Source organism: Mustela nivalis (assembly GCF_964662115.1).
Source record: "Mustela nivalis genome assembly, chromosome: 12".
NCBI lineage: Eukaryota > Metazoa > Chordata > Mammalia > Carnivora > Mustelidae > Mustela > Mustela nivalis.
Genome location: NC_139031.1, coordinates 84751494 through 84774606, shown reverse-complemented (window position 1 = coordinate 84774606; position 23113 = coordinate 84751494). Strand labels below are relative to the sequence as shown.

The 23113-nt window shown below is 36.0% G+C and overlaps 1 protein-coding gene across 3 annotated transcripts in view; it reads right to left on the bottom strand.

The window, feature by feature from the left end:
- The window catches only part of KMT2E (lysine methyltransferase 2E (inactive)), a 95740-nt gene that overhangs the window by 25669 nt on the left and 46958 nt on the right, over nucleotides 1–23113 (bottom strand). For all 3 annotated transcript variants that reach the window (XM_082691814.1, XM_082691816.1, XM_082691815.1), the window contains 9 exons: nucleotides 18330–18444; nucleotides 16827–17056; nucleotides 13853–13933; nucleotides 9976–10034; nucleotides 8867–9039; nucleotides 6997–7035; nucleotides 2315–2545; nucleotides 2066–2196; nucleotides 965–1082 (listed from right to left, as the gene is read on the bottom strand). In XM_082691814.1, the coding sequence (XP_082547940.1) occupies nucleotides 965–1082; nucleotides 2066–2196; nucleotides 2315–2545; nucleotides 6997–7035; nucleotides 8867–9039; nucleotides 9976–10034; nucleotides 13853–13933; nucleotides 16827–17056; nucleotides 18330–18444 (1177 nt within the window). The remainder of the gene's footprint in view (nucleotides 1–964; nucleotides 1083–2065; nucleotides 2197–2314; nucleotides 2546–6996; nucleotides 7036–8866; nucleotides 9040–9975; nucleotides 10035–13852; nucleotides 13934–16826; nucleotides 17057–18329; nucleotides 18445–23113) is intronic.

The following is a 23113-nucleotide window of genomic DNA, read 5'->3' as shown; positions in this document are numbered from 1 at the left end:
GTGCAGTGAGGCAAACTGCAATCCACCACGTAGCATTAAAAAGCAAACACTAGGGCTACCTGGGTGGCTCAGTGGGTTAAAGCCTCTGCCTTTGACTCAGGTCATCATCCCAGGGTCCTGGGATCGAGCCCCGCACTGCGATCTCTGCTCAGGGGGGAGTCTGCTTCCCCCTCTCACTCTGCCTGCCTCTCTGCCTACTTGTGACCTCTGTCAAATAAATAAAGTATTTAAAAAAAAAAAAGCAAACACTACACTTCACAATTTCATAATGCATATTTTTTCACCTCTCAGTATCCCTGGAATTGGGAGTTTTATAAGTGATAATATGTTTGATTTGATAACATGCAGTAATGAGTAATGGTACAGTTAACACCACACTTTTCTATGACAGACACTGTTCTAGGTACTTCACAGGTATTAACTCCTTTAGTCCTCCCATTAAGTTTTTACAGGGAAAAACAAGCACAGACAAGATTACAAAGCTAGTTCATCAAAGAGAAGACATGAATCTAGTAAGTCTGGCTTCAAAACCTATACTCTTAGCTGTAACATATAAATTGTAAATGTTTACTCTGGCATGAAAAACCAGAAATACTGCTTCAGGCTCCAAATTAAAGCACAATTTTTATAAAAAAAATTTATAGTAGCACATGTAAAATCTACTTTAGCTTTTAGTTTTGTCATCTATCTTGATCCAATCAGATCAAGATGTATATGACCCACAGAGCTTCAGAAATAAACAAAGTCCAGTATTTCCCCTACAAAAAAAAAAAAAAAAAAATCACAATTTCTTCAAAATGTGCAAAGTCATTTCTAAAACCTGAGAGCCTAATTTTTCAAAGTGGAAGCACATGGGCCATATAAAATTCATCAATGGTCAAAAAGGCTACCAGATTTGTGTCTGATACTCATTTCCACATATCCCCCAAACTCCTGCCTCCCAAAAAGATTTCTGTAAGCTTACCTCTGCATTGGGTGTACAAGAACGCCTGATGAACCGAGCCTCATTTCCAAAAGTCCTTGCATCAACACACATTTCTAGCCCGTGAAATTTAGAATAAAACAAAACAAAAGGATATGGTCTACAAAGAAAGAAATGCATTATAAACTATTAACATATTACCAAACTTCTAAAATACTCAAAGTCAATAGTGAAGCCAAGATCTGGATACAGGCAATCCGATACCAGAACCCATTTGTTAAGGGCAAGTTCATGCTAATCCGATTTTTACTTGCTCCAATAATCTTATCTAAATCAAAGTTAATTAACTGAAGGTAGAAATTCAAATTTACAAAGAAAAATAAAAAGGGGGTGACTACTGCCTTTACAGAAGGATTCATAACTGGATGCCTTTAAAATCTGTATCTCTTAGTGCATTTAAGTGTTTGATTTACAACACTGTTTCACATAAAATTTGTATGTAAAAGAGAAGTATTCTTGTATATCTTTCAAATCTTAAAAACTCAATTATAAACAACAAATAATCATATAGACTGAGAATGTTCTCAGTCTATACCAATGTATTTCTACACCTCAGGGAAGCAATGGTCACATCAAATCCCCATCAAAATCACAAACCACAGAAGAGGGCTCCAGAGCTATTCACTTTCACAAGAAAGTGAACGTTTTAAAATAGGGTACATCTAACATCCTCTAATAAAGAGGAAGGGATTTTTGCCTGTGATCACCAATGGTCTTTTCAGGTTCTACCAATTATGTCAGAAGGAGTTAGGAAAGGTCCTGGACTCAAAAGGATTCCTTAGAATCTTATGCAATCATAGTCATCCATCTAAACTGCTGTAGTTTATCTTTGAAGTAGACTATTGTAGGAGTGTCAGCAAGACAGAGATGGGTAAGAGACTGAGGAATACATCTGCTTTTTGCTGTATTTTATTATAGTTCAAAAGTTTATCATTAGTCATTGTTCAGTCACACTACACTTTTAAATGTATTAAAATGCACTCAGGAAGGCAAAATATATATGAACACAGATAGCATCTCGGTAAAATAGCCCAAAAACCCCAATTCATAACTATAGATAACTGATAAAATAAAGAAATATACCTCTTAAAGAAATATCCATTTGCTTCAAACTGTTCTCTTAGCATAAACTTCCCTCTGTACTCAATGATAAGTGCATCAGGAGGCAAATCTTTTGCGGATTTCAGAATTTTCTTATTTTTTTGTATATGGCTCTAAAACCAGAGAAATGTTGAGATTAATTAAACCTGATTGCTTTCAAGCTAACTACTCAAGATATGCATTAGAAAACGGTTTTGTTTCATAATTTTTTTTGGCAAATGATATATTTACCTCCACAGGAGGCTTGAAGAGCAAATTGTTGGTATTCAAATCTGATTTATTTATTTCTTTTTTGTCATTTCCACTGCCTAATCTCAGAGCTATTCTTTGTGCCTCCCTCTGAACACCCTCACTATACTGGTTACTGTTTGCCTCTTCATAGCGATCCATCCACGCTTTGATTTTTGTCTCCCATCCAAAATTTGAACCATCAGATGAAGGATCGATCTCTGGAGCTGACCCCTGAAATCACAGCAAACAAAGCATTAATATCTGGACTTCCAAGTATTTATATACACACACTCAAATAAATGATCATCTATGTAAAAGAACGTAATATAAAGTAGAGACAATGATAGGCTTTCAGAGGTCCTAGGGAAAAACAGACCATAAATGAGCAGCCTACTACATCTTCATACTGCATGCCAAACAGGTAAGGACTTAGAAAACTAAAGGAAACCAAGTTATGTTGGACTAGCAAAAATTCAGCCTCCACTGACACCACTGTAGCCCAAAGGGCGTCATTAATAAAACTGCAAACACTCCAAACTTGGGAGTCACTGCTAGCTATTGGTTAAAAAAAGGACAGCATGGGGCTGACTAAGCCTGCATGGCTCAGGGTCCAACTCTTAAGTGTCCAACTCTTGACTGTGGCTCAAGTCATGATCTCAAGGCTGAGACAGAGACTCAAATCAGCCCTGAGCTGGGTGTGGATTCTGCTTAATCGACTCAGGTCATGATCCCAAGGTCCTGGGATGGAGCCCCACATCAGGCTCCCTGCTCCTCCCTTTCCCACTGCCCCTGCTTGTGTTCCCTCTCTCATTGTCATTCTCTGTCAATAAATAAATAAAATCTTAAAAAAAAAAAAAAAAGGATGCTTAAGATTCTTTCTCCCTCACCTCTCCCTCTGCCCCTCTCACACTGCTCTGTTGGGAGCTCTTTAAAAAAAATAAATAAAAGAACATGCACTATTTTATTAGAGACTGTCAGTATCTACCTTGTATTCATAGTTTTGACAGACTACAATTTTGACATGTTTTATTTAAAAATACATGTTGATATCTTAATTTAATGTAATTTCAAGATCTATAATCAACTGTCCACATGATAAATTTGACATAAGGAACAAAATATCTCACAGAATGTGAAATGACCAAAATGGTCCATAGCCTAAATTCAAGGGTCACAGTGACAGCAAGGACCTTTGCTCATCTATACCTCCTACTAAAAACCCAAAAGATAAGAATGCTTAGTGCAAAGTACAGAAAGTCATAGCCTCTCTTAATCTGTTACAGAGCAAAAAGTGTGGGGCACTTGGCTGGCTCAGTTGAAAGAGCATGCAACTCTTGGTCTTGGAGTGGTAAGTTTGAGCCTCATGCTGGGTGTAGAGATTAACTTAAAATTAAAAAAAATCTTACTGGACACCTGGGTGACTCAGTTGGTTTAAGTGGCTGCCTTAGGCTCAGGTCATGATCCCAGGATCCTAGGACTGAGCCCTGCATCAGGCTCCCTGCTTGGCAGAAAGCCTGCTTCTTCCTCTCCCTCTGCCTGCTGCTCTGATTACTTGTACTCTCTCTGTCAAATAAATAAATAAAATCTTCAAAAAATAAAAATTTTAAAAATCTAAAAAAAAAAAAAGAAGAACAAAAGGGGACTCTTTTCTTGCTGGAATGCAACTTACAGACAGGCATAATTACCACACATTTTGAAAATATATTAAAAGGCGGAATCCCACAATAGGGTTTTTTTAAAGATTTCATTTATTTATTTGACAGTGACAGAGAGAGCAAACACAAGGGAGAGCGTGAAGCAGGCTCCCCACTGAGCAGGGAGCCCAACGTGGGGCTCGATCCCAGGATCCTGGGATCATGATTTGAGCCAAAGTCAGATGCTTAACGACTGAGCTAGCCAGGCACCCCTTCCAGAATGATTTTTTTTTTTTTAAGATTTATTGACAGAGAGAGATCACAAGTGGTGGGGGGAAGCAGTCTCCCCGATGAGCAGAAAGCCCAATGCAGGACTTGATCCCAGGACCCTGAGATCATGACCTGAGCCGAAGGCAGAGGCTTAGCCCACTGGGCCACCCAGGCGTCTCCAGAATGATTCTTATTTCCAATCTTGGGATGAAAGTCAATCAATGCAGATAACAAAAACTTTTGTTTCATTAGCATAATTCAGATTGTAAATGATTTTAACACATGACATTTCAATTTTTTGTAAATGCTATTCATCAATTTTGTTCTACAACACTGAACACCTTGATGAGAAAAGATTATTTCCTATGGTAAGTGCTGTGAAGTGTGTAAACCTGGCGATTCACAGACCTGTACCCCTGGGGCTAATAATACATTATATGTTTATAAAAGAAAAGAAAAACACAGAAAAAAATAGAAGCTTTTTTGGTTTCCTCAATAATTTTTTCAGTACACAGAGGCCCTGAGACAAAATTGTTTAAGAACTGTCGCTTTAGGAAGGCATTTATTTTCTCAGTTGGTGTGAGATGTACTAATAAAGATTGTTACTATCTGTTGGGAAAAAAAAAAGATTATCTCTAAAGTATGTACAACCTACATAACTAAAATTTTAAAATCACATGTAGAATTAATAAAAGCTCTTATATATCCTGTTAGCCAGGTACACATGTACAGTCAACACTAAAGTTTACCATTTGTCCACCTTCCATATAGGTAATTTTTATTACAAAAAGTATCATTCTTTCCTACAATGAAACAAACTATAGTAAGTTGTTCAACTACTTGACAGAGTGTGTTTATTTTTACCAACTGATATTTTATGTAATTATATATTCCACATTATGATGACCACCTTTTAACAGATTTTTACACAAATATGAAATACTACATATTAAGGCTTTCATCAGCTTTATTAAAGAAATCTAGTAAAATGACCAAAATGGTCCATAGCCTAAATTCAAGGGTCACAGCTTTTATTTTTTTATTTATTAATTTTACTTTTTACTTTCTAAAGATTTTATTTATTTATTTGACAGACAGAGATCACAAGTAGGGAGAGAGGCAGGCAGGGGCGGGGCGGGGGAGGGTGCAGGGGAATCAGGCTCCCTCCTGAGCAGAGAGCCGGATGCAGGGCTCAATCCCAGTACCCTGGGATCATGACCTGAGCTGAAGGCAGAGGCTTTAACCCACTGAGCCACCCAGGTGCCCCAAGAAATCTAATAAATTTTAAAGATTTTTTTCTTTCTCTTTTACCACCCCCCACCCCAACCAAGCCTTCTACTGACCTGGTATATATCTGATGCAGTAAATTCTTCTGTATCTCTTCAACCTATAAATACTACAGAATTACTAACTGGAATTGCTGTATCTTAAAGAAGGTATCTTTGACTTAAGTAAAAAATATCTTTAGGGGCACCTGGGTGGCTCAGTGGGTTAAGCATCTGCCATCGGCTCAGGTCATGATCTCAGGGTCCTGGATAGAGTCCTGCATCAGGCTCTCTGCTCAGCAGGGAGCATGCTTCCCCCCTCTCTGCCTGCCTCTCTACCTACTTGTGATCTCTCCCTCTCTCTCTCTCTGCTCTGTCAAATAAATAAAATCTTCTAAAATATATGTATATATCTTTAAAGATTCACAAAGATTATTAAAATTTCACTTTCTTAGTCACTTCTTTACATAATAAATGAAAATATTTTACTTAAGTAAAAGATACCCCATCTTCAATAAACCTATTGGGATGACTACTAGATAAATTGGAAAAGGAAACTACAAAGTACTGAGTTTCTACTGGGTAAATCCAAAAACCTTTTCAGACTGTATGTTATGTCAGAGAATATCCCATAAACTCAAGTTTAATATATATATAGTAAGTATAAAAGTACAAACATATACTTTAACACAGAAAGAACATTTTTGGGCTTATAGTCTGTTGAGTGTCACGATGTATTAACTTTCTTGAGAAAGAACTACAAAAGTATGCAGTAATCATCACTGCACAGGTGTTAAATGATTTTCCAGGGAATGTGGAATAATGAGTAACTATTATGCTTTACACGATGGTCACAACAAATATACTGTAACATGCTCCCTATTTTACTATCTGACAACTTGAGAAATCCATTATTCTTTAACCATATAACCTAGAAAGCTATCGACATACTATATAGCTGACCTCTGTTATCCAACACCTATCATTTGGGGGGGAGGCAGAGCTAAAGAGCCTTGCCTCTTTCAGCAATCTGGCCATCTAAAAAATTGAGGATGTATTCTAATTAATTCAAGGTACAGGTGACTACACTTTGTACTTCAATGGTGATTTTATAGTATTTTATAACAACTTACTTAATTAAATCACTAGAATCCCAACTATGCAAAATATACAAATTTTCAAATTCTCAATGTAATTTTGCATTCATATGTCCAGTATATGAAGTGGTACTGGGAGGCATGGAATGCAATAACTGAAATTCATATTACCCCAAATTTTGATATTAGGTATTACTTACATACCACTTCCTTTTGCTTAATATTTTAACATTGTGAGTAAACTCTAAGAGTGGCATATTAATCAAAATAGGATTTTCTATGGTACACTTCTGATAAAGATATAATAAGCAATAAATGATACACAATGAAGAGAACATAAAGATTATGGACAATCACTTAATAAGCTCCTGAAAAACTGACAGTTGGTACTAAGGACTTAAATTTAATGTATTTACCTTAACTCTTGATGACTTCCTAGATCCTTCGCGAAAGGCCTGAAATAACATTAAATTCTGAGTGAGTTTTTCTTTAAACTGAATATAATATTTAAGAATCAATCAGTTCACTAAAGTCATCTACTAGAATATTATTCTATTATTAACAATAGAATGCAGACAGGGCGCCTGGGTGGCTCAGTCAGTTAAGTGTCCGTCTTCAGCTAAGGTCATGATCCCAGGGTTCTGAGATCAAGTTCCCCATCAGGCTTCCCGTTCAGTGGGAAGTCTGCTTCTCCCTCTCCCTCTGCCCCTCCCTTCCACTTCTGTACTCATGCATGCTCTCTCTCTCTCTCCCCACCCCACCCTCAAATAAAATAAAATTAAAAAAAATAAGAGTGCAAACTTTGTATACCTGAAACTAAAATATATTCAAATTAAAAAATATAAGAATGTAGATTATGTAAGAACATAAGAATATGTATGTGATACTGCCCAAAAATCCCTCACGTTTTCTGTGTGCTCAATTATTACAACCATGGGAAAATATCTGATTAAAATTGAAAGGGTATTAAAAATAATACAATAATTTTATTGAAGTCATGAGTTTTGGGAGTGATAAAATAATGTTACTACTTTAATTCTCTAAGTCAACTAGCAAGTGATTTGAATTTGTTGTTTTATTTAAGAAATATACACTGTGGTAAAAGAGAGCTGTATTTATTCAATAAATATTTAGTGACAGCTCACTAATCTGCTGGGTCCTGAAAGGTATTTAACATTTATCTTCATCATCAGTCCACCTCAAAAGTCTCTAGGGGGACTAACAAACATAAGCCGAGAGTAAGCAATATAGACCCAAATATATTTAAGTGTCAAGTCTGTGTGTAGACTACATGTTAGAAGCAAGCAAGATTTACTAACAACAAAAACAAGGCAATGAACCTTCATGGGAAACATGGGAAAAGAGCTAGGTAGACTTTAGAGAATGGATGTACTCAGAGAGATGAACTGAAAGGAACCCAATCCTAGTTCCTTATATGAGGGGCACCTGGGTGGCTCAGGTCATAATCTCAGGATCCTGGGGTCAAGCCACCCCCTGCCCCCCGGGGGGTCTGGTACTCCTTCTCCCTCTGTATACCCCTTGTGCTCTCACTCTCTCTCAGATGAATAAAATCTTCTAAAAAATTATAAAAAAATATGAAAGAAGGCATTAAATGGGAAAAATATGCCACAGTCAAGGAAAAATGAATATATGCACTTGTACCTACTGAAGAGTATGAAATAAAATTGGCTAAAATTAAAAATTAGACCTTGGAAACCTTATTTTAAAAAGTCCGATTTTATGATTCTGACTCAAATACAGTTATGCTTTTCTTTACGGTAGAGGAATCAAAATTCTTCTAAGCAGAGAAGAGATGTAAGAGCAATATTCACAGGAGATGTTGCAAAGCAGAAAGATAAAGTTGGAGAAATTAAATATGGTAAATTATTACTGCAATATGAGGTGATGAAGGCTTAGATGAGTTTGCAGAAGCAAAAGAAAGAAAAATAAAAAAGTAAGAGACATTCCAAAGGAAAAAAATTAACAGTGCTTTTGAAAATCAATCTGAATGTCCAAAAGTAAAGATGACTTAAAGATTTTTGAGGCTGGGGGCACCTGGGTGGCATTTCTATGACTAGTTTCACTAGTGATGATTGCAAATCACTATGCAAACATTCTTCTCTATTACACTCCAATCTTTTAAACATATTAAAATTTTAAAATGAGTTTTAAAAAGCTTAAGATTCTAACACCGTTTCTGGCTACCATCCAATACTCATCTGCCTTTCCTGTAAAACTCAGCTCCCACCAATTTCCATCTATACATCTTAAGAAAGAAAAACATACCTTTTTACACTTTGAAATACTTTGGTCTTTCTCCCCACTTTTTTTCCTTCGTTTATCATTAACCTTGGAAACTCTCGAAGCAGTTAGAGTAATCGATGTTGGGGTGTGCTGAAATGCAGTATATAATTCCACAGGAACTTCATCCCCACTCTCAGTTGCACTGGTATCACCATCTTCCAAGGCAAAACAGAAACTATTGTACTTGTAATACTATTTCAAACAAAACAAAAAACAAACTACATGGCATTCTACGTGGCAAACTGTTATATCTCCATCTGTCTGAAGAATAAACATTTTTTCTTACTTCCTCACCTCAACGACACTTCAAATGCAAACTACAAGTACCATTTCTTACACACTGAACTAGATACAAAAGTTTGACATTACACAGACATAGTGTGACTGTGGGAAAGCAGCACTTGCATAAGCTGCAAGGAAATTCACAATTCCCTATGAAGGGAAATTTAGTCATATCTAGCAAAATTCTACATTTATTACCCTTTCATCCAGTAATCCCATTTCTAGTATGTATTCAAAGATAAAGTGAACGAAACCCCCCCCCCCCAAAAAAAACCCTTATCCAGGAGAGTTTCATTGAAGGTACTACTTGTAATAACATAAACAAAAAATAAAAAATACTGGAAACATCCTAAATGTCCATCAAACAGGAAGAGTTCAATTAACTATGATTATTCAAAACCATTTGTACTAGTACTGTTTTAAGCCAAAATCAAAGTTATATTGTAGTTACACTTCTAAAATCTATTCTTAAAAATGAAAAACTACTACTCCATTATGATAAACTAACAGATCACCATCTCTCTGAAAAGCAAACATATTTTAATACTTCTTTAAACCAATTTACCTTTGTAGAAAAACATGGATGATTTATCATTTTTATTTTCCTCTACTTCCTACATTTTCTAAAATAAGTACATTCTTATTCTATAATCTGTTAAGAAAAGAATATTTAAAATCTCTACCTGATTGTAAGTCATATACACAATCAACATTCACTGCTAAGGTGTTTACATCTGACTAAAATACGCAGGCCACCCAATTCTCTTGATCACACTGATCTTCATTTAGTATAGATTCTTTTCACCTACCTGACATATTCTCCCTTTTCCGGCGTTGTAGTAGCACTGCCCTCTCTTTATCCAAACTCCTGTATTAAAATATTAATGATTATTTATCAAACTTTCATGAATTTAGGTGTAAGCAGCTTGGTTTTAAACGTGATAAACTTTACAATTTCTCTAATATGTTTTTACTGAAAAATGAAAAGTATAAAATATTACGTATTATCCATTGCCTTAGTTAGATCTTATCCAGCGTAATCAGCAGCAGATGCCAGTTAAGTGACTCTACTGTACTTCTAAGAAAAAAACCTTTTACTTAGGAAACAGCAAAAAGTCTGTTAAAAAAAGGATGCTATTTCATGAAAAAGATGGGGTTATCTTGAAGGGATGGAAAGAAATCTATCAACCTCAACATACCACTATAAAGTGACCTTATGCACATATTTTTAAGAGAAAAAATGAAATGTGGCAAAAACTATAGTATACTATCACTTACCTAAGTAAGGTAAGAAATACAAGTATGTATGTATATATCTGTTTCTAATAAGGAAACAATGGAAAGAATAATCCATTTTTTATCCTACTTCAGGGGTGGAAGGACATAATCACATTAGCATACAGTCATAAAAATAAAGTACAAAACAATCCTAAAAATAAAAGTAACTAGATTATTCATATATTTCTGACAGGAATATAAAATGGTACAACTGATCCACAAAATAGTTGGGCAATTTTGTGTAAAACTAAACATGCTACTACCATGTGACTGAACAACTGCACTTTCAGGCATTTATCCCAGAGAAAACAAACTTAACACTCACACCAAAACCTGTACACAAATGTTCACAGCCACTTTATCTGTAATAGCCCAAAAGTGGAAAAGACCCAAATGTCCATTGGGTAGGTGGTTACTGTACATATATATCACAGAACACTACTCCACAATAAGAACGAACAAAATACTAGTAACATGCAACGAATTAGCTGGCTCTCCCGAGAATTACGCTGAGTAAAAAAAGCCAATCCCAAAGGTCACATACTGTATGATTCCATTTATATAACATCTTTGAAATGACAAAATTATAGCCATGGATTACAGATTACAGCAGTGGAGTTGCCAAAGGTCAGGTATGAGACGGGTGGGAGAAGTGGGAGGCGGTGTGGCTGTAAAACGCAACATTAGGGATCCTCTCCATGGAAATGTTTTGTTTCTTGACTGTATCAATGTCAATATCCTAACCGTAATACTGTATTAATAGTTTTGCAACATGTCACCACAGGGGCAACTGGGTGAAGTATATACAGAATTTCTGTATTATTTCATAACTGTATATGAATCTGTAATTAACTCAAAATAAAACGTTTTATTTTAAAAAATCAAAAATAAAATAACATCAACATAGTGTGTATTCAGCTGGTATTATAATCACAGTGAAATCCTTTTAAGGGACTTTAAACACAATAACTATACATTCCTTGTGGCATATAACTTAAGAAAAAAAGTTCTGAACTCTTTTACATAGGGGCAGCACCTGGCTGGCTCAACAGTGGAACATGCAACTCTTGATTTCAGGGTCATGAATTTGAGCCACAATTTGGGTGCAGAATTCACATAATAAATAAATAAATAAATAAATAAATAAATAAATAAACTGTTTTACGTAATCATATGGTTGGTGCTAGTGTTGGTATTGTTACTCTGAGACCACTGTATTTTTCTATAAAATGAAGCAACTAAGTAATTGGTGAGATTCTAATTACATTACTGTCTATACTGCTGGGAACTAGGATGTAAAAATGGGATAAAGAAACGGCTAAATGAAAACTTTATATTCCTAAATTTAAACTCCAATTATCTGTATAAACTCATGTACTTTATCTTAAAAATACCACACAAAACGTATTTCCTAGCTTTGTCTAAAAAAACAAAGACCTAGGAACATGACCAATCCGGTAGGAAGGAGCATGACTAGCTCTCAGATTCTACAACTGAAAACCAATTCTCAAGTTAGAGGCACAAGAGTATAAAATAAGCTCAAGACGACTTCTTACACCAGAAAGCACAAAACCTATCAAGTACCAGTAGGTTACGGTCATAAGGGCTCAAGAGCAAACTTGATGAGGTTCCCAATGACCAAAACTGGACAAAATTTGAGTATCAATAAGAATAATAACTGCAACAGACTGATATATAAGATGTTTAAATCCCTGAATTCATAATGATACTTAAATTTCTTTTTAGTATTCTGAACACTAGTAAACAAAAGGTCAGAATCAACAAGCATTTATCCTGCCTTTCCTTACCGAAATACAGTTGACTCTTGAACAACATGAAGAGTTAGGGTCACCAACCCCCCTCCCCATGCAATCAGGTATCTGCATATAACGTTTGATTTTCCAAAAACTTAAACTACTAAAAGCCTACTATTGAATGTCAGCCTACTGATAACATAAACTGTTGATTAACACATATTTGGTATATGTATTATACATTCTTACAGTAGAGTGCACCAAAGAAAAGAAAATGTAATTAAGAGGGGGCACCTGGGTGGCTCAGTCAGTTGAGCATCTTGTCTTCCGCTCAGGTCATGATCCTAGGGTTCTGGGATTAAGCCCCACATTTGAATCTGCTGGCTCCCTGCTCAGCAGGGAGTCTGCTTCTCCCTCTTCATCTGCCTCTCTCCCCAACACCTCGTGCCCTCTCTTTCTCTCTCAAATAAGTAAAATTTAATTTAAAAAAGAAAATGTGATTAAGGAAGTCATAAAAATCATTTACTTATTGTATTGAAAAAAATTCACATTAAAAAAAGAAAAAATCCACATTTAAGTGGATCTGCACAGATCACAACTATGCTGTTCAAGGGTCAACTGTATTTCTTAAGAGAACTGAACAGTTAATATGGGAGAGTTTGTTTCTATAGAACTATTCCAGCTAGTAAGTTATAAGCAATAAGATTAACATGGCACTAACTTGCAACCCCTATTAATGGATCTAAATAAGGACTATCAATCAGTATGTCCTATCACAGAGACAACCAGATATTATGTGCTATCTGACAGAACAGAGTCTATGAAAAATCCTCCTCTCAGCACTCCCCCAAAAATCAAACCTACAATCCCATCACACACTTGTTTACAGAAATACAAAGGATATAGAAACTGGTTATTATCATGATAATGCAATCAGCAAACAAATCAGAACAAACAATTCAGTTCCTTAAAAGGGAGACCAGAGTTGGTGGGGTGATGAAAGGAGGTTTGTATTACCAGAGTCTTAAGAGGCAGATGTGTATCAACCAATCAGTATTTTAACCATGGCTGAATGATAATAAATTTTATTGCATGTATAATAATGGTTTGGGGTTGATTTTTTAAAAATTCTTTTACAGATACATATTGAGACATATAAATATATATATATAGAAATACATAGGGATACATGTGTATGTAATACTATATCTGGGACTCCCATTAAAATGTGTGAAAGGGAGAAGATATATATATGACAGTATAAATGAAAAAGATTGTTGAAAATTACTGAAGCAGGGTGGTGGAACAATTATTTTTTATGGAATACATGGATCTTGTAACTCTTTAACATAGTGCACTCCCGTGAAAAAAAGATGCCATCACTTAGAAGATGTGCTATTTTATGCACTATTAATAAATTAAAAAAAAAATCCACAAAGTAAACTGTGGCATATTATCAATAGAAAGACTCTTTTAGAGATGTCAGAATTAAAAAAAAAAAAAAAAGAACATAAAAATGAAAAGTTTACCTTAGAATTGATGAAACACAGTAAAATCCATTAATTGTTTAATCCAGAATTCATACATAAACCTCTCTTAACAGAAGATTGCTTCAGTAAATTAACTGGCAATCTTGTAAGTATGCACAACTTACCTAGGCTGACAACGTTCACATAAGTATGTATCAGGAATATGCTGCCTGTCAATCCCCATGCAGTCAATATGTTGCCAAACACTTAAAGAAAAAGCAGAACATATAAAATGTTAACAGAATATTCTTAATTTAAGATGTGATTGTCTATTTAACTATCACTTCGTAAGCACCCACTTTGAGTTTAGCACTGTAAAAGGTGCTGTGAGGAATTCATAGAAATATGTCCTTGGGGAGATAAAACTAAGATGCAAAGACAAGACGACAAATATAGGATTCTATATATATATATATTATATATATATATATATATATATTATATATATATATATTTATTTATTTATTTCTAAAGCAAATATAACTTTTAATGTGAAAGATAGTATACATTATAAATATTCTCAAAAGTCACAGCATGAAGATGTCCACACTATTTGAAGTTAATGGGAAAATAACCCTGGTGAATAATGGACTTGAATTAAAACCTCATCTGGGAGATTAGAAAGAAAAGGTGTCATTATAGTAACTTTTCTCAAGTAGACAGATATAAGGAGCAACAGCCAGCAGGCAGTTATCTATATGAAGGGGGATTTTCATTCTGAGACATAAAGGGGGTAGAACCGGATTAGTAAAGTGTAGTCAGATTACACAGGACTCAAAATTCAGGATGTGTATATATCTCCTTTGACAGGCACGAGGTAACACTAGAGGTGCTTTGGTGGTATACAGTTAATTCAAAGAAGTTAAGAAACCCAAAGTAGAAAAACCAACTAAGACAATTTTCCAACATTCCAAAACTTAAAGAAGGACAGAACTAGAAAGCAGCAGAGAAGATAAGTTAAAGAATCCAAGATACATTCCATAAGGATAGGGATTAAACCTATTCTGTCCTCAAATTATTTTTATAGAATACATGGATCACTTTGAGGCAATCTCTCAATTTGCTACTATTACTTATTTTGTTGCCAGGACTTTAATTGGCCCAAAGCTGATAGATAGATAGACAGACAGATAGATCTTAATTACTCTTTATATAATAATTAGCCATTTCAAATATATCCCTACTGAGTTAACTAGAGTATGCTTTTCACTTCTAAACTGGGAAAGCTGGGAAAAGACCTGGTAGGAAGTGGAAGGTAACAAAATATAAGATGTGGGGGGGAAAGTGAGAAATAAAAGCAGAGCACCTGACAAGGCAGGTTAGAATAACAAACTGAATTAAATTTGGTAAGTAATAATGTCATGCAGATAAAAGTAGAAACAAAACTAGAAAATGCAATAAATGATCTGAGCTCTAGATGTCAAACTTGAAAGAGGAGTATAGGCTGGAGGTACATGGACATACACAGAGGCAATATAGAACAAAAAGAGGAAAAAAGGTAAAGCCTTGCAAATATACTACGGATTAAGCAGTAGAAAAATAGAACAACAACAACAACAAAAAAAACCCAGATTCATAACAGAGAGCAGTTGCTGAGAAGCAAATACCTTGAACAATCCAAAAACTGAACCGGTCCTTCAAGAATTTGCAGACAGGTATAAATCCTAAGGACTATTTCACTATTTTCTAATTGAGATAATTCTATATTATATCTAGATCATTGTAATGAAATCGAAAGAAAACACTGCATTAAAATGAAAACACTGCCAAATGGTATGTAATTTATCACATTAGACAAGATCAGCTAAGAGAAAGCTATTACTACATGATCAGTTAAAATATGAACTAAAATTTCCTAATTATTTAAAAAATAATGAAGAAAACAAGTTATCATTGAAGTTATTTTTTTAGTTTTTAAATTTACCTCCTGAATAAATTTACTGAGGTGACTGTTCACTCTAATGATATGTGTCACAGGTAATAAGTATTTATTTTTAAATTTTAAAAGGTATCACAATAATTTTATTAAAATTAATTCAAAATATCACATCTTTACACAAAAATGCCGAATTTCACTCTCCAGTTAAGACTAATTCCTTCCTTCTGGCAAAAGTAAATCAACTTTTTAAAATATAACCCTATATGCATGTTTTGATCAATAACTTCCAACTCCTAATCATGTAATAGATGGGAAGAATATTACAAATAATGCGAAGTAATTTATATTTGGCTTTAAGATGTATTTTTACACTCATACTCAAATATGGGTATATGCTATACTATTTCAAATCAAATAATGAAGCATTGCCACAAACATCTGACCTAGGAAATTGTGTAAAGCCACCGAAGTATCTTACCCCCTACAGTACACTGCTTAAATCCTCTCTGCTTCCCACTCTGTACAAGGGATGGACTCAGTAACTTTCAGGCTGAAATCCTACAGGTCCCTCTCCATCCTCCCCAACTCCCTCCCCTGCAAAACAAATCAAAAAACAAAACAAAACAGAACAAAAAAAACAAAAACAAAAAATGAAAACAAAACCCCACTTTCTGTCCCAATCACACCTTCTCTAGGGGAGGAGGCCTTTCTTGGTGGTTGAACCAGGGTTGGGGGAGGGGAGACTGTGGTTCTGGTTCAAGGAGACTCCAGAGGGCTGCAAGGTTCAAGTCAAAAGGAGGTGAGAGAGTCAGGTCAAACAAACATCAATCAAAATGTGTAATTCCCCCAAACTGGAAAATCACAGTTGACTATACAGCACAAATAATTCCAAAGGAAATTCAGAGGGCTCATTTTTCTATCTTATCTACCACTATATGCAGTTGTATTATTATTGGATGAGCAAAAAGAGAGATGGGATCCTACACAAATGACGTTCAGAACCAACTGAACAGTTAATAAGGAGGATTTCTAACAAACTCTAATAGAGCTTCTTTCCCATAAGAAATCTTTCTAGCAAAACACACTGCATTGATAGTAGCAATACATCAAAAAAAATGCGGTCACCAATTCCTTTAAAAGTGACTTTATCTTTTCCAAGAATAACAATCAAAGGTTAGCAACATTCAAGAAGAGTAAACGAACAGCGTAAGGTATTTTACCTGCATTTGTCACAACAGATCATATATCCATCATCATGTGTAAAACCACATATGCACCTGGTTACATCAGTACCATAACTTCCATCCTCAGATGTGCTGATTGTTGTAGCACTGGAAGTTTCATCAAAGTTAGGAGTGGCAAATATGCCTACTTCATTTTTGCTAATAAGAACTGATGGAGGAGGGGAAGCCGGAGGTGTTGGAGGAGGACGAGCACCATAATTATGGTCCTGGATAATTGAACACAAATATAGCACAATATAATTCCAACAACAGTATGAACTTAGATAAAAATCAATCCTTAATTTGAATATTCAAGAAATATGAAATTGACCCATTTCTTCCCTAATACCTTTAAAATAATGACTTGTGAAGCTAGATATTAAACCATACTAGTAAGAGAAAATGTCTACCCAACCTCAGTCACCTGCACAGGGACTGGACTTCCCTCAAACTCCATATGCCCTCACCTCCCTAATCAAAAGATATCCTCAAAATCTTTTGGTTAGGGGCGCCTGGGTGGCTCAGTGGGTTAAGCCGCTGCCTTCGGCTCAGGTCCTGATCTCAGGGTCCTGGGATCGAGTCCCGCATCGGGCTCTCTGCTCAGCAGGGAGCCTGCTTCCCTCTCTCTCTCTCTCTGTCTGCCTCTCCATCTACTTGTGATCTCTCTGTCAAATAAATAAATAAAAATCTTTAATTAAAAAAAAATCTTTTGGTTAAAGAGCTCCGCTTTCAAGATAGAAGCAGGTATAAGATGTGAAGATAGGGGTTAAAAACAAAACAACAAAAAAAAACCCACAAAAAAATCTTGGGAATGTGAAGACATTCTTAAAGAATAACAAAAACAACTAATAAAGACATATTATCCCTACATAGATTTTTAAAAATTTGGTGTTTACTCTGGTCCCAGAGGTAAAAATCCGTCATAACTGGACCTGGATAGTACCACAAATGTGTCCAGTTCTCTGTTACAATCTAACTTGTACCTAGCTATGCAACAAGTGAATGAGTTTAGATAAGCCTTCATTTTTTCAGCTATGAAATGGGGACAAAAATTATGCCCATCTGATGAAGCTGGTTTGGAAGATTAAATGAGATAACATATGTAAAAATGTTTAAAGTCTGGCACAAAAGTGCTCAATAAGTAGCAATTATGTAATTTATTATAAAATTACTATATAATTTAGAATCAACAGTAGATAGTAAATAAAACCCTATGTTTTTTTTTATAGAGAAGGTAAAGAATTATAACACTAAACTATTAATAGCATAAAATGCATAATAACAGGAGTAAGAATAATAAAACTTCTAGGGAATGCCTCCTTTAGAATTTTAATCCCTCAATATAGTGAGAGTAATAAAGTTAAACTATAAATTACATACCTAATTATTTAGATAATATAAAGCAAGTATTTTTTCTAAATATTGTTTTAGGCACAATACCACATCTTCTTTCAACCTCTAGATATAAAATACCCTTTGAGAGAAATGTTGGACACTTACCGCATAGGGCAAACCGATGTAACTGTGTGAATGATGCGAGCTGCTGGTATATAACTGGTGGGGATAACTGTTGGATTTCTCAACTACCACAGGGCTAGCTTCTACGGATTCTGGTCTGGAGGGGGAAGAGTTGCATTAAAGAGAATTCCACTCATTTTTGTTCTGTTCATGCATTTAAAATTCTAAGCATTTATTTCATATAACTTGTTTCTACACAAATGTCATTATTTCTATACAAATGTTTTTTCACAATAGGTAGACACCCTGTGGACAAGATACATCCTATATATCCTATCTAGATTCTGTGTCCTAACAACAAAACTTTTAAGTAAAATAGTATCTTGCCTCCAAGTTCAAATATAGTGGCCCTCTCACTAAGAAAAATTATCAGGGGCGCCTGGGTGGCTCAGTGGGTTAAGCCGCTGCTTTCGGCTCAGGTCATGATCTCAGGGTCCTGGGATGGAGTCCCGCATCGGGCTCTCTGCTCAGCAGGGAGCCTTCTTCCTCCTCTCTCTCTCTCTCTCTCTCTGCCTGCCTCTCTGCCTACTTGTGATCTCTCTCTCTCTCTGTCAAATAAATAAATAAATAATCTAAAAAGAAAAAAGAAAAATTATCAGAGATTAAACATTCTTTAATATACTCAGTGGCACTGGGGACACTAAACACAGGGGAGGAGGAAAGTGGCAGAAACAATTTAAACAGGAGGAAGAACACACTGAATCTCCATGGAACCCAATGTCAACGTGAAGTACACATTTTTTTTTTAAAGATTTTTTATTTATTTATTCGACAGAGAGAGATCACAAGTAGGCAGAGAGGAAGGCAGAGAGAGAGGAGGAAGCAAGCTCCCTGCTGAGCAGAGAGCCCGATGCGGGACTCGATTCCAGGACCCTGAGATCACGACCTCAGCCGAAGGCAGCGGCTTAACCCACTGAGCCACCCAGGCGCCCTGAAGTACACATTTCAATGTTCAAAACTGTAGGTCTACGTTAGTGTGCCAAGATGTAACAAAGCTCTGGAAAATATCATTAAAGTTAATGAATAGTTAAGAATAAATAATAGTAAAATAATAGTAATTAATAAATAAGTAATAAATAAAGTTAAGAAATAGGAAACTTCACAATGAACCAAGGTTTGCTTATAAAAAAAAATATAAGCAGCAGGTAGAGTAATACTGATCAGCAGTTCTCACCTGTAATGGTTAGGTGATGATGACCTGACCATCAACTGATACAAATGGGACTAAATATGAGTAAGGAAGTAGGTAGTAAACCTACTTCTGAAGCCAATTCAGAATAAAATTACTTTCTGGCTTGCATACACAAAACATGACCTGTTTCTGTGCCTTTATTCTTACCGCAGCCATCAACTGAGAAGATTTTTTTCGTAACACTCCTTATCTTACCTCTCATTAAAAACTTGCCCTTAGAACTTAGTACTTTTGCACTCGTCGTAGTTTAATACTTCTTAATGTACTTACACCCTAGCTTCATATATCTATAGTCAACTGCTTCTTGATATACTGCTCCCCCCCACTCCCCTGTACAAAGTCTCAATTTAGCTCTAAGTGGCTGCTGTTGTTGAGATCTAGTATTACACAATCAGGAAAGAAAGGAAGCACAAACTGAAGTTGTCACATGGTTCTAGAGGAAAGTGCAGAAGAGCCTCCAAAAATGTTCTGAATACTTTGACAATCAATGCCTATGCTGTTATTTTAAAAATTGATGACTTTCTTTTAAAAAAGAAATTTTTAAATTTTAAAATCAACACATTCTCACTGCATAAAACTTAAATACATAAGAAAGTGAAAGATGTCTTCATCCAAATCTCAAACATACCCATGTTAAGAGGCCATGTAACTCCCTCTAAATTTTTCCTATCCATAAATAAATCTAAGAGCTGTTTATTTTTTCTTCATTTTTTAAACATACAATGTATTTTTTGTTTCAGGGGTACAGGTTTGTGATTCATTAGTCTTACACAATTCACAGCGCTCACCATAGCACAAACCCTCTTCAATGACCACCACCCAGCCACCAGAGCTGTTTATTTCAAAAACTGAGAATATATTGGGGCACCCAGGTGGCTTAGTCAGTTGGGCAGATGCCTTTGGCTCAGGTCATGCTCGCCAGGAGCCTGGTTCTCCCCCTCCCTCTGCTTGCCACTCCCCCTGCTTGTTCCCTCTCTCTGTCAAATAAATAATCTTTTGAAAAAATTATAAAAAGTGAGAATATTCTCTATTTGCTTTTTCATAATCAGCTTTTTCCATCTGTCAATATCAATACTTATTACCTTATTTTTGCTAATAACTACTGACTTCAATATGAACTAATAACTACTGACTTCAATATATAAGTGTACATAGTACTTAACAATTTCCCCATTCAGGAGAGGATGCCTGGGTGGTTCTGTCAGTTAAAGTGTCAGACTCAATTTTGGCTCAGGGCATGATCTAGGATTGTGCAATCGAGCCCCACATGGGCTCCATGCTCAGCACACCGGCCACTTGGGAGTCTCTCTCCCTTTCCATTTGTCCCTCCCCCCACTACACATCCTCTCTAAAAAGAAAGAAAACAGTGGCGCCTGGGTGGCTCAGTGGGTTAAAGCCTCTGCCTTAGGCTCAGGTCATGATCCCAGGGTCCTGGGATCGAGCCCCCATCAAGCTCTCTGCGAAGCAGCTCTCTGCTTCTTCCTCTCTCTCTCTGCCTGCCTCTCTGCTTACTTGTGATGTCTGTCAAATAAATAAATAAATCTTAAAAACTAAATAAATAAGTAAAAAGAAAGAAAACAATTTCCTTACTGGTGATATTCAGTTTTCATTGTTAAAGGCATCACTGCATTTGCATAATACATGGGAGTATTTCTACAATATGATCCCTGGGAGATAGAAATGCTCAACAGAAAGGTAAATGCATATAAAATGGATAGGTACTAGCAAACTGCCTTTGAGTGATTTACAATATCAATTGCTTTAAAATTCTTAAACAATTACACAGAAGGAAGAAGTCAGGGTGGCTCAGTCAGCAAAGCATCTGACTCTTGACTTCACCTGACTCGTGATCTCTGGGTCTCAGGATTGAGCCCCATGTTGGGTTCTATGCTAGCTAGGTTCTATGCTGCTCAAGGATTCTCCCCTCCTCTCTACCTATGCCCCTCCCATGGCCTGTGCTTGAGCATGCTGTCTCTTTCTCAAATAGATAAATAAATCTTTTTTTAAAAAATTATGATGGGGCACCTGGGTGCCTAAGTGGGTTAAAGCCTCTGACTTCGGACTCAGGTCATGACCCATGGTTCTGGAATCAAGCCCTGCATTGGGCTCTCTGCTCGGTGGGGAGCCTGCTTCCTCCCTCTCTCTCTCTCTGCCTGCCTCTCTGCCTACTTGTGATCTCTGTCAAAAAAATAAAATCTTCAAAAATAAAAATAAAAAATAAAAAAAATTATGTTGAAGGAAGAAGTGAAATTTAGGGAATTCCTGATCTATAATACTATTATTAAGGCAACATGGAGGTATTCTGGCCAAAAGAGAAAGATTCAGACTTAAAGAATTAGATCAAACTCTAAATATACTACTAAGGAGAATAGTAAAAACTTCGGCACTTTGGAGTAGTTAATGGTTCAGTCTAAAATATTTTTCAGCACAAATGCAGTTAAGTTCAAGCATGTAAATAAGTCACAAATGCATAACCTCATGATTCAAATTACATCTGTACCACTATTATAGAAGAAAGCAGAAATTTTTTATCAAGATCCTCATTTCTACTAGAGGGTATTATGCTTAGCGAAATAAGTCAAGCGGAGAAAGACAACTATCATATGATCTCCCTGATATGAAGAAGTGGAGATGCAATGTGGGGGGGTTGGGGGGTAGGAAAAGAAAAAATGAAAGAAGGTGGGATTGGGAAGGAGACAAACCATAAAAGACTCAATCTCAAAAAACAGACTGAGGGTTGCTAGGGGGAGGGGAGACAGGAGAGGGTGGTGGGGATATGGACATTGGGGAGTGCTGTGAAATGTGTAAATCTGGCGATTCACAAACCTGTACCCCTGGGGATAAAAATACACTGTATGTTTATTAAAAAAAAAAAAATTAATTAAAAAAAAAAAGATCCTCATTTCTAATGCTGCTGCTTATACCAAAAGTAATTTTAAGAAGGTGGTAATGGTCACTTTTTTAAAAAAAATCTGGTTGATGGGGTGCCTGGGTGGCTCAGTCAGTTTAAGCATTTGCCTTCTGCTTGGGTCATGATCACAGGGTCCTGGGATCCAGCCCCAAATCAGGCTCCCTGCTCAGCAGGAGTCTGCTTCTCCCTCTGCCTGCCCCCCCACCAACTTACACATACTCTCTAATAAATAAATAAAATCTTTTTAAAAACATTAAAGAAAAAATATTTTAAAGATTTTTCCTGACCCGTAAGATAGCATTTAAAAAAAGTCATACAACATATATCTTTAGAAATATTCTTTATGGGGCGCCTGGGTGGCTCAGTGAGTTAAAGCCTCTGCCTTCAACTCAGGTCATGATCCCAGGGTCCTGGGATCGAGCCCCGCATCGCGCTCTCTGCTCAGCGGAGAGCCTGCTTCCTCCTCTTTCTCTGCCTGCCTCTCATCTACTTGTAATCTCTGCCTATCAAATAAATAAATAAAATCTTTAAAAAAATATATTCTTTATAAGTTTCATGGTGCTAAATATCCTCAAAACTCTACATTTCCATAACACTGTAAACATGAAAACAACTTTGTGACAAATACCAAAAGTCAAACATCTTTTGATCCAGTAATGCCAT